At 39.5% G+C, this 12,613-nt stretch overlaps 1 protein-coding gene across 2 annotated transcripts in view; it reads right to left on the bottom strand.

Moving 5' to 3' along the window:
* phf23b (PHD finger protein 23b) overlaps nt 1–12,613 on the bottom strand; it is a 34,425-nt gene that overhangs the window by 5,131 nt on the left and 16,681 nt on the right. For both annotated transcript variants that reach the window (XM_069920047.1, XM_069920048.1), the window contains exon 4: nt 11,076–11,652. In XM_069920047.1, coding sequence (XP_069776148.1) covers nt 11,076–11,652 — 577 coding nt within the window. The remainder of the gene's footprint in view (nt 1–11,075; nt 11,653–12,613) is intronic.

Genomic DNA, 12,613 nt, shown 5'->3' with positions numbered 1-12,613 from the left:
ATAGGAAGTAGAAGGCGACGATTCAGGCCAGTTTGGCACAGAGAATATCCACCGAGTTATCAACTCAATGTAACCAGGGAACGGAGTCCAAGGGAGATACTGAAGAAAATGGCTCCAGTCTCTTCTTCCACGTTTGTGGAAAGGGAGATTTCTGCTCATCTACTCATGAATGTCAGATCATTTCAAGGCAAGGGATACTCAGTAAAGCAGGGTTCCAAGCTTCTCTTTTTTAAGAAAAAAACCCTTTCAGGAAAACACTGTTTCTTTGGTGACACCACTGCCTACTCTTAACCTGTGCCAAAGTTCTATTCCGGTTTCTATACAAAGGTTTGTATACAAAGAACAGGCTCAAAAGGAACAAGATTAAAACGATCCAAAATTTTTGGCTCACTACAACTGCAGAACCATGTTAAATGTACACAATGCTTTATGTGTTCAGCGATTACATTTGGAAATGTAATAGAAACAGGACGTGTGGGGAATTATTCAGCAGATCAGGCAATGTTTCAGGTTGGTGATCATTTGTCAGAACAGTGCAAAATGAAATGGAAGGCACATTAAGTTGGATAAGGTGAAGGGAGAGAAAAAACAATTTAGCAATTTTACTCTCTGGTAGAGTTGTTTGGCTTTCCTAATCTTACAACCATAAGATATACGAGAAGTTGGTCATTCAGCCCATAGATTTCGCGGCGCCATTCCATCACAAGCTGATCCATTCTCCCATTCAGCACCACTGCCTGGCTTACTCCTAAAACCTACGACACCCTGACTATTCAGGTAGTTATCAATCTCCACCTTAAATGCATCCAACAACTTGGCCCCCAAATTCCAGAGGGTTGCCACTCTGGCTAAAGAAATTTCTCTGCACTCTGTTTTAAATGGGCATCCTTCAATCCTGAAGTTGTGACCTCTTGTCCTAGACTCCCCTACCAAGGAGAAACAACTTTGCCACATCTACTCTTTCCATACCTTTCAACATTCAAAATGCTTCTGAGGTACCTCCACATCATTCTTCTGAACTCCAAGGAATACAGGCAAACGTTCATCACATGCTACTCCCTTCATTCCAGAAATCAGTCTTGCAACTCCCTGCACCCTCTCCAATGCCAGCACATCCTTCCTTAAATAAGGAGCCCAAAATTACACTCTTTACTCCAAGTGAGGTCTCGCCAGTGCCCTAAAAAGCCTATTGAATTTAGGATTTCCACCATGCGGAATTTCTTGCCAATGGCCCTTCACAATAGAAGTGCAAAATTCCGGGGATGGGTCGGTCTCTAGATTTATCAAAATGAACGATGTTAAAAAAGAAAGATAAAGTGTCACTGTGCATCTGTGGTGCACCACATAAAAGCCCAATAAATTTTAAGAGTTCAAAAAAATCAGGTGTTCTGGATTTCTGCGGCATTTACCCCCCCCCCCCCCCAGAAAGTCCATTAACAAAGGCAACTTCACCCTTTCAATGACCCCTGTGTATTATCGATTTTTCCTTAGCCTCTTGTTATAAAGGATGCCCACGTCAATGCCGTCAGGAAGAAGCCTCACCAACGGCTACACTTTGTGAGGAGTTTGAAGAGATTCACTCCGTCAAGACTCTTCAGTCTTGAAAACATCTACAGGTGAACCACGGTGAGCACTCTGGCTGGTTGCATCACTGTCTGGTACAGAGGTGCCAACGCTCAGGAGAGGAAAGAACTCCAAAGGGCTGGTAACTCGGCCTGACAACATCACAGGCACCAGTCTTCATTGCATTGAGGACGTCTGCATGAGGTGGTGACGAAAGAAAGCAGTCTCTATCCTCAAGGACCCCCACCACCCAAGCCCTGCTCTCTTCACTCTGCTACCATTGGGGAAAAAGGTCCAGGTGCCTGAGACGAGAACTCAGGGGCACAAGGACAGCTGCTTCCATCAGATTCCTGAATGATGAATGAACCACTTTGTATTTTGCTTGCACCATTTTTATTTATTTTATTAGGTGATTTATGTAGATGTTTGCACTGTGATGCTGCCACAAAACAACGATTTTGTGACATGATCATGACAATAAATTCTGATGTCTCCTCGTTCATATTTATTCTCCCATCTGCCATTTTAAACTTGGCCGATGGGAGAGTCGCCGTAGCAGTGAGCAGCAAGGTTTCTCCCTATCCCTGTCTAGTAAGAATCTATATTTGTATTAGGTAAATTTGGTGGAAGCGAGGAGGTGGGGAATCAAGACTATAGCATGGTGGCAATCACATCACTGTTGCAGCGCCAACAGGAATTACCTGATTAAAGTGAACTTTACATAATTAAGGACCACAATACTCATATTTTCACCCCCCCCCCATTACTTTACACTGCCTTTTGTCCTTTATTCTTAATGCAGGTGTATTAATTAGGCATTGTATGAGTGTGTCTCAATCAACCAGAAAATTCACATATGCGCCATCTGCGGTCCCTGTAGGTGTCAGATAGTGGGGATTCTACTCCATCTCCTCCATCACTTCCCATCGGCTCAATACTACAGAAATACAAGATTGAATGCTTATTCTGACAGTAAACTGCAAAATAAGGTTATACAGGTTGAGCCTGTTGGATCTAAACACTTCCCTCTGCAATTGGATTTTGACTTCCTGTCTGGGAGACCTCAAGCAGTCAGGATCGATAACAACACTTCCAAGACCATCACAATGAGCACAGGGAGCCCCAAGGCTGCGTCCTTAGTGTGCAGACCCACAACTTGCAGCTCAACACAGCTCGAACCATATCAAGTTCGCTGACAACACGAGTCAGCATACAGAGATGAGGTGCAGTTGCTAAAGGACTGGCACAGAGCCAACAACCTGTATCTGAACATTAATAAAACAAAAGAGATGGTTGTCAACTTCAGGAGGGCCCGGAGGACCACGCTCCGCTGACCATCGATGGCTCGACCATTGAGCTCTTTGGAGTGCACTTGGCCAAGAATCTCACCTGGTTCCATAACACCAGCTTCATTGCCAAGAAAGCCCAGCAATGCTTCGACTTCCAGCACAGGCTGAGGAAAGTTGATCTCCCACCCACCATCCCCACTCCATTCTACAGAGGATGTATCGAGAGCATCCTGTGCAAATGCATCACTGCCTGCTTTGGAAGCTGCACCACTTCAGACTGCAAGACCCTGCAGAGGATAGTGAAGTCAGCTGAAAAGACCATTGGGGGCTCTCTTCCAACCATGAAGGACATCATCTACAACACTCAATGCAGGAGAAAGGCATTAAACATTGTGAAGGACTCCACACACCCCTCATGTAAACTGTTCTCCCTTCTTCCATATGGTAAGAGGTTCTGCAGCACTCGCGTCCTTATGTCCAGATTGGGCAACAGCTCCCCCCCCACCCTCCACAGCCATCAGGCTCCTGAATTCCCAGAACATATGTGATGAGTGAACTGTGGACTTTTCCTGAAAATGTCTTAATATTTTAATGTGTTTAACCTCTATTCTATTTATGTAAATATGCGCCATGGTCCTGGAGAAAGGATATCTCGTCTTTACTGTGCAAGCATGGTATGAATGATAAATAAAGGTGACTGGACTTGAATCTTTTTAAGTCTGGTGCTCTGTCATCCCACAACTCCCGTTGTCTGGAACATGCCATTGGTGGAAACTCCTTACAGACAGCGTGGGATTCAAACCGCGGTACTGATCATTGGTGCTGTGTGTTCCGCTAACTGCAATCTGATTTGTGATACATTTGATCCTTTTAGCTCAGAAAATGGGTCTGATCAAGGCACTGACCACATCTTTGACAAATATTTTCTGGCATTTTCCATGGTCTGGCAATGGCTAGGTCCCAACACCACTGGATTAAAGTTCGACCTGTAATTAGCGCCTCAGAGTGATCACGCAGCCATGAGAGATGCTTTAGAAATTCAAACCCCTCTTTCACAGCTCAGGAGTGGGCCATGAATTGAATCTTGAAGAACACCTAATGTGAACTCACAGAATCAGCAACTCCTTTACAGCATGTTTGTTCTAATTAGCCACCAAGCACAAAAGGGACAGGTGCTGGGACCATTGTTGTTTGTCATCTATATCAATAATCTGACAACGAAGTAAATTGGATCACCAAGTTTGCAGATGATACTAAGATAAGAGGCGACATAGACAGTGAGTAAGGCTTTCAAAGCTTGCAGAGGGATTTGGACCAGCTAGAAAATGGTAGATAAAATTGAATGCATAAAAGTGTAAGGCATGGGGGGGAGGGGGGGGGAGAGGAGTCACGTGATGGAGTAGTGGCCGGTAAAAAAAAGACAGTGAAAAAACAAAGGCACAACACAAAAACCAAAATAAAGGTGTGGAGAAAATGGCAGCGAAAAAAAAGCCAAAAGCAACGGGAAGAAGAGAAGAAGAAAGGACGCCGGAAGAAGGTGAAGGCCTTACCTGTCTGAGGAGGCCCGTCGCGGAGAGAGAAGCCCGCTCCCTAAGTTGAAGCCCCGAACTTGGGACGACAAAAATGGCTCATGGAGCCAAACAAAAGTGCGCATGCGCGATGCGCAAGACAAAAATAACACTGATGGGAGGGGGGACCAGCTGAGGAGTCGATCTCCACAGCTGAAATTGACAACCACAACAAAGCAGCAAGAGGATAACATAGAAAATAAAGAGAGCAAGAAAGAAGAGAGTAAAAAGAAATCAAAGAAACAACAGATGACCAACCCAGAGGAAGACGACCAGCAGCAAGACACTTCTAGTAAAAATAAGACCAAAAATACCCAACAAAATAAAACAAAAAAACCAACAAGAAAACCAGAAGAGACAGAGGTAAAGGACACAGATCCTAGAGTGGACTCAGAAGAAGGAGGAAGAACAGAGAAATGGAAGATGAAGGGAAGGGCAAGTACATGGATATATTTTTTTTTAAAGAATATATGGAATCAGTAAAAGAATGGCAATCACAAGAATTCAGTGAAATAAAAAGAGTAAAAAGTACAGAAGAAACAATGAATAAATTAGAGATGATCATGACAGAAATAGGAAAAAGAGTGGACAAGGTGGAAGAACAAGAAACAGCCATAGAAATGGAAGTAGATGACTTAAAAAAGAAATTAGAAGAATCTGATAAAAAAAGTTAAAGAGACACAGGAGCTGTTAGCTCAGAAGATAGATATAATGGAAAATTATAATAGAAGAAACAATATAAAGATAGTGGGCCTTAAGGAAGATGAAGAAGGCAAGAACATGAGAGAATTTATAAAAGAATGGATCCCCAGGGTCCTGGGAAGACCAGAATTACAGGAAGAAATGGAAATAGAAAGGGCACACAGAACATTAGCCCCTAAACCACAACCACAACAAAAACCAAAATCTATTCTAGTAAAATTCTTAAGATATACAACAAGAGAAAATATATTGGAGAAAGCAATGAGGAAAATAAGAAAAGACAAAAAAACCACTGGAATACAAAGGTCAAAAATTTTTTTTTCTATCCAGATACAAGTTTTGAACTCCTGAAGAGGAAGGAGTTTAATGCAGCAAAAACAGTCCTATGGGAAAAAGGATATAAATTTATGCTAAAGTACCCAGCAGTACTTAAAATAGTTATTCCAGGGCAGCAAAACAGACTATTCTTGGATCCAGAGGAAGCAAGAAAATTTGCAGAACAACTACAAAACAGACAGAGAGAGGAAGATATGTAACGAGAACAAAAATGACCACAGACTATATGTATGTGTGTATGTAGTTAGGTATATATATATATATATATATATGTATGTGTGTGTGTGTCTATGTATATATTAAAAAAAAGTAGAATATAGGTAAGAACTAAGAAGGGAAAGAAAAGGAAGAAAGGAAGTATGGGGGGAATTAAGAGTGACCTTTGTTGTATATGAAAATTAAAATCTTTTCTGGGGGGCTGGGTGGGGAAGAGTTACGGTCACTGCGAAATCAGTTGACGCTTGCGAGTGAATTCGCAAATCCAAATGGAGAGGGGAGATGTGGTTGCCCGACAAGGGACAAAGGGCAACTCAGGAAGGGGAGGGGATAGTGGGGTTAAAGGAATTTTAGATAGGAGAATAAGGGAAATGTATTATGTTTTAGAAATGTTGTCTTATAAAGTGTTCCAAAAAAAAACAGAAATGGGTAAGAAGGAAAGGTGATGATGAGGAAATGGAAAGATAAACAAAGTATAAAATGGCTATGTTGAACTATATGACTTTAAATATTAATGGAATACATAACCAAATCAAAAGGAAGAAACTGCTAAATTTACCGAAAAAAGAAAAAATTGAAATAGCATTCGTACAAGAAACACACTTAACTTAAGTGGAAGACAAGAAATTAAAGAGAGATTGGATAGGACATGTAACAGCAGCGTCATATAATTCAAAAGCTAGAGGAGTAGCTATATTAATCAGTAAAAATGTACCAATCAAAATAAAAGAGGAAATAATAGATCCAGCAGGGAGATATGTAATGATAAAATGTCAGATATATTCGGAGTTTTGGAATTTACTCAATGTATATTCACCTAACGAAGATGATCAAAAATTTATGCAAGATATATATTTTTGAAGATAGCAGACACGCAAGGGAACATACTAATAGGAAGGGATTTCAACCTTAATTTGGATTCAAACATGGATAAAACTGGGAAAAAAATTAACAGAAAGAACAAAGTAACCAAATTTATAATTAAATCGATGCAAGAAATGCAACTTTTGGATATATGGAGGAAACAACACCCAAAGGAAAAGGAATATTCATATTATTCGGGTAGACATAAAACATACTCAAGAATAGACCTATTCCTGTTATCAGCTCGCATGCAAGACAGAGTTAGGAAAACAGAATATAAAGCTAGAATATTATCAGACCACTCACCCCTGATATTGAGAATAGAGTTAGAGGACATCCCTCCAAGAATGTATAGATGGAGATTAAACTCCATGCTACTTAAAAGGCAGGATTTTAGAAAATTCATTGAAAGACAAATTAAAATGTACTTTGAAATAAATACGGAATCAGTGAAAGATAAGTTTATACTATGGAACGCAACGAAAGCGTTCATCAGAGGGCAAATAATAAGTTATGTAACTAAGATGAAGAAGGACTACAATCAGGAAACAGAGCAGTTGGAAAGGGAAATAGCAAATATAGAAAAAGAATTAGCAATGAAGGAAGACACAACTAAAAGAAGAGAATTGGCAGATAAAACAATAAAATATGAAACACTACAAACATACAAGGTGGAGAAGAACATAATGAAGACAAAACAGAAATATTATGAACTAGGAGAAAAAACGCACAAAATTCTAGCGTGGCAACTTAACACAGAACAAACTAAGAGAATGGTATTGGAATTAAGGAAAAAAGACAAGCAAATCACATAATCCAACGGAGATTAATGAAAACTTCAGAGAATTCTACGAACAATTATATCAAACTGAAAACGAAGGCAAAGAAGACAAAATAGATGAATTTTTAACTAAAATTGAACTACCGAAATTACAAACAGAGGAACAAAATAAATTAACAGAACCATTTGAAATAGAAGAAATACAAGAGTTAATAAAAAAAACTACCAAATAATAAAACACCAGGAGAGGATGGATTCCCAATAGAATTCTATAAAACATTTAAAGATTTATTAATTCCTCCCCTTCTGGAAGTAATCAACCAGACTGATAAAACACAAAGCTTACCAGATTCATGCAAAACAGCAATAATTACAGTAATATCAAAGACAGGGAAAGATCCACTCGCACCAGCGTCATATAGACCAATATCTTTTCTTAACACAGATTATAAGATAATAGCTAAACTATTAGCAAACAGACCAGCCGACTATAGTAAATCTAGACCAAACTGGATTTATTAAAAAAAGACGAACAACAGACAATATTTGTAAATTTATTAACTTAATTCATGCAGCAGAAGGAAATAAAGCTCCAACAGTAGCAGTTGCTTTAGACGCAGAGAAGGCCTTTGACAGAGTAGAATGGAATTTATTCAAAGTACTACAAAAATTCAGCTTACCAGAGAAATATATTAACCGGATTAAAGCATTATATAACGGGCCATTGGCGAAAGTGACAGTAAATGGATATATATCAAAGCAATTTAACTTAAGCAGCTCAACATTGCAGGGATGCCCACTATCACCCTTATTGTTCGCGATAGCTATAGAACCACTAGCAGAATTGATAAGAACAGAAAATAAAATAAAAGGGATAAAAATAAAAGAAAAGGAATATAAAATCAGTTTATTTGTGGATGATGTTACAGTATACTTAACAGAACCAGAACTATCAATAAAAGAATTACATAAGAAATTGAAGGAATATGGATAAGTGTCGGGTTACAAGATTAACGTAAATAAAAGTGAAGCAATGCCAATGAATAATGCGGATTTCTCATAATTTAAGAAAGAATCACCATTTAGATGGCAAACACAAGCAATGCGATACCTAGGTATACAAATAAATAAAAACCTCTGCCATCTATATAAACTCAATTATTATCCACTAATGAAAAAAATTACAGGATGATTTAGAGCATTGGAAAGACTTACCATTAACACTAATAGGAAGGATAAACTGTATTAAAATGAACATTTTCCCAAGGATACAATACCTATTTCAGGCATTACCAATACACTTAACAGAGAAATTCTTCAAGGAGTTAAAGAAAATAATAAGAAAATTTTTATGGAAAGGGGGGGAAAACAGAGGACAGCACTAGATAAATTAACAGAATGGTATAAACAAGGAGGCTTACAACTGCCAAACTTTAAAAATTATTATACAGCCACGCAATTAAGATATCTATCAGATTTTTATCAAACAAGGGAAAAGCCAGATTGGACTAGATTAGAACTAGATAAAATAGGGGAGAAGATACCTGAACATATAAATGGGATGAAAAATTGGTACAACGTAGGAATTCTCCAGTATTACATCATCTGCTCAACATTTGGAAGAAGATTCATGTAGAAAGGAATAAAACAAATTACCAACTACCAAAACTAATACTGACGCAAAATCAGCTAATCCCTTTTACAATAGATAACCTTTCCTTTAGAGAATCGGAGAAAAAAGGGATCAAAAGAATAGAAAATTGTTTTTCGGGAAATAAATTATTATCCTTTGAACAAATGAAGGATAAATATAATATAACTCATGATACAGTGTTGGCATACTACCAACTGAAATCCTACTTGAAGGACAAATTGGGAAGCAGTCTGAGGTTACCAGAGGGAAGTAATTTTGAATATGTGATTACAGACACAATGATAATCAAAAAATTTGCAACAAACATGTATATTAAACTACAAGAAAAGGAGAATGAGGAAACAAATGGTAAAACTAAACAAAAATGGGAACAAGATCTAAACATAAAGATAAAGAAAGAAACATGGGAGAAGTTATGCTCAGGAACTATGAGAAATACAATAAACACGAGGTTACGTATGATACAATATAACTGGATACACATGCTATACATTACACCCCAAAAGTTAAATAAATGGGACCCAACAGTATCTGACAGATGTTTTCGCTGTAAAAAGGAAATGGGAACAACAATTCATGCAATTTGGACATGTGAGAAAGTGAAAAAATTTTGGGAAGATCTAAACCAGATATTAAATAAAATCACAAAAAGCAATATACCAAAAAACCCAGAGATCTTCCTCCTAAATAATATAAAAAACAAAGAATTTGGACTTGATTTGGATGGTGCACAAAAAAGATTTGTTTGGATAGCCCGAGCCGTAGCAAAAAAGTGTATTATGTCAGCCTGGAAATTAGAAGATAACTTGAGAATGCAACAATGGTATATAGAAATGAATAAATGTATTCCATTAGAAAAAATAACCTATAATTTAAGAAATAAAATTACAATATTTGAACAAATATGGGAGCCATACATGAAACATAATAGAGAAAACCTACCGGGGACATCTACCACCTAAAATGACAGAAGGAGAAGAGAATGAAAAGAATTGACTCAGTGGAACTTCTTGTTTATTTTTATTGAGTGACAACATTGTTTGATGGGTTTAATGTTTCTTATATTCTGAACTTTAAATAAATGGGAGGGGAGGTAGGGAGGGGAGGAGGGAGGAGAAAACAACACTGTATATAATTAAGAAGGAAAATGTATGTATCTTGATCAATATGGTTTATAGTGTGAAAAATTTTTAAAAAGTGTGAGGCATTGCATTTTGGAAGAACAAACCAAGAAAGGGCATATATGGTAAATTAGGAGTGTGGCAGAACAGAGGGATCTGGGAATAGATATACAAATCCCTGAAAAGGGCGTCACAGGGTTGTAAAGAGAGGTTTTGGCATATTGGCCTTCAGAAATCAAAGTTATGGTCAAGTTTTGTAAGACACTGGTGAGCCCAAATTTGTGTGTAGTTTTGGTCACCAAACTACAGGTCTGATATTAATAAGATTGAAAGAGTACAGAGATTTACTAGGATGTTGCCTGAACTTCAGGAATGGAGTTACAGGGAAAGGTTAAGCAGGTTAAGACTTTATTCCTTGGAGCTTAGAATTAGAAGAATGAGGGGAGATTTGATAGAGGTATTTAAAATTATGTGGGGTAGAGACAGAGTAAACGTAGACAGGCTTTTTTCACTGAGGGTAGGTGAGATACAAACCAGAAGACATGGGTTAAGGTTGAAAGGGGAAAGGTTAGAGGGAACTTCACACAGAAAGCGGTGGGAGTGCGGAATGAGCTGCCAGTTGAAGGGGTGAATGCAGGCTCATTTTTAACATGCAAGAAGAATTTCAACAGGAAATGGAGTGCTAAGAACTGGCTGCAGGTCAGCGGGACCAGCAGAAAAAGAGTTCAGCACAGACTCGGGGGGAGGGCCTGCTTCTGTGCTGTAATGGTCTATCAGGAAAAGGCCCTTCAGTCCAAACCCCCTTCGGCAACATCCTATGATTTCCCCAGATTCTGCTGCTCACAGGAAACCCACCATTGAGGAAGGGAAACAGAGTGCCCCAGTGGGGGTGGAGGACAGAAATCCAAGGCCTGTTTCTGTGCTCTAATGTTCTATTCAATTCTAGAGTCATGATAAGTTGACAAGATAACCAAAACTGACCTGACTCCACCATAATGTCTTCATCCATTATACGTGGCTCCCCATCACTGGAGCTGGTCTCACCATCGTGGCTGTTCCCCATGCTCAGGCACTCTGCGATTTCCATTTTATAGTTCTGAGTAAGAGACACCTCAGGAGTCGGTCTCAGAGGCTCCGAGAGCAAGTTAGCCTTCACCACCTCCTCATCGGAGTCAGTCTCGCTCAGGGAGCTCTTGATCTTTTTCTCCGTCCTCTCTTTCTTCAACTTGCGCTTCTTGCACCTTTTAATGCGCGCAAAGCCGGACTTCTCCCCATCTGGAACGCTCTGCTGCTCTCCCTCTGGGCTCCCCCTCTTGGCTTTTGGCTCCCTCTTCTTGTCCGACGGTAAGCAGAGGGAATCTTTCAACTTCAGCCTGTTGAGGAGCATGCCATCCGATTTCAGCCTGTGGAAGCCATTCCCCTTGGAGGATTTTGCTTTCTTCACAAAGTTTTGGATGGTATCAAAGTCAATGGACTGAGTGGACTCCCAGCTGTCACTGTCCATCACACTCTCCGTCCGGATGGGAGAATTGGAACTGGATGGTGTCCACTCACATTCCTGTATTTTAAACAGAATCAAAGGATTATTCATCGCCCTTTTTTCCTCCCTTTCAAGAAAATACAGTACAAGCCCAAAGATCTGGATGTCAGAAATCCAGACCACCTGAGAATTTGGCCTTCTCAAAAACTCTCAGCCAAAATCCAGCCCTCAGCTTTGGTGTGCATGCGTGAATGTCACAGATGCAGTGGTGACAAGCGGCCAGGAAGTCTCGGAAATACAAGAATTTTTTTTGTACTTTGTAATTGATATAAAACGTTTTGTTAATAAACGATCAAATCTGCTTATTCTCCTTAAATTTTAGAAGTTCTCCCTGAGAATCTGGACCAACCCCCAATCCCTATGCAGTCCAGATTTCAGGAATTTTACTGTAATACAGGCACCTGCATGTTATTGCTTATACCTGACAAAGAGTTGGTTTCCCTTTACTGCCTAGGGATGCTGTGTGACCTACTCAGTTTCTCCTGCACGTTTGGGCACTGTATTTAGCCCTGATTTAAGACCACATCTGACTTGGTATCATTTCTTCAATTGTGCTCAAATATTTTTCAGCATCTAAAGTAGTCAACAACTGAGCATCCTCAGTTCCCTGGAGTGGAGAATTCCAGAGATACTCAACCAGTTGGCCTGGAAAATTAACCCTTTGGACTCCAGCCATTTTTGACCTTTCATAATATATACTTCAGACTGGGTGCATGGGTAAACTACAGCACAAACACCAGTATGAACCGACTGGGTAAAATGGGGACACTGAGCATATGAATGTAGCACAGTACCGACCCACATTAATCCTTCCTATGCCATAACCTTCTATTTTTCATCCATCCACATGCCTGTCTAATAAGAGTCTCTTAAATGCCCCAATATTTCAGCCTCCACTATCAATCTGGCAAGGCATTCCAGGCACCCACAACTCTGTAAAACATTTACCCCTGTTGTCTCCCCCAAACTTCCTTCCCTT

The sequence above is a fragment of the Narcine bancroftii genome, chromosome 2, assembly GCF_036971445.1.
Source record: "Narcine bancroftii isolate sNarBan1 chromosome 2, sNarBan1.hap1, whole genome shotgun sequence".
Lineage (NCBI taxonomy): Eukaryota > Metazoa > Chordata > Chondrichthyes > Torpediniformes > Narcinidae > Narcine > Narcine bancroftii.
The sequence above is the reverse complement of the archived record's forward strand: the minus strand, read 5'-3'. Positions and strand labels throughout refer to the sequence as shown.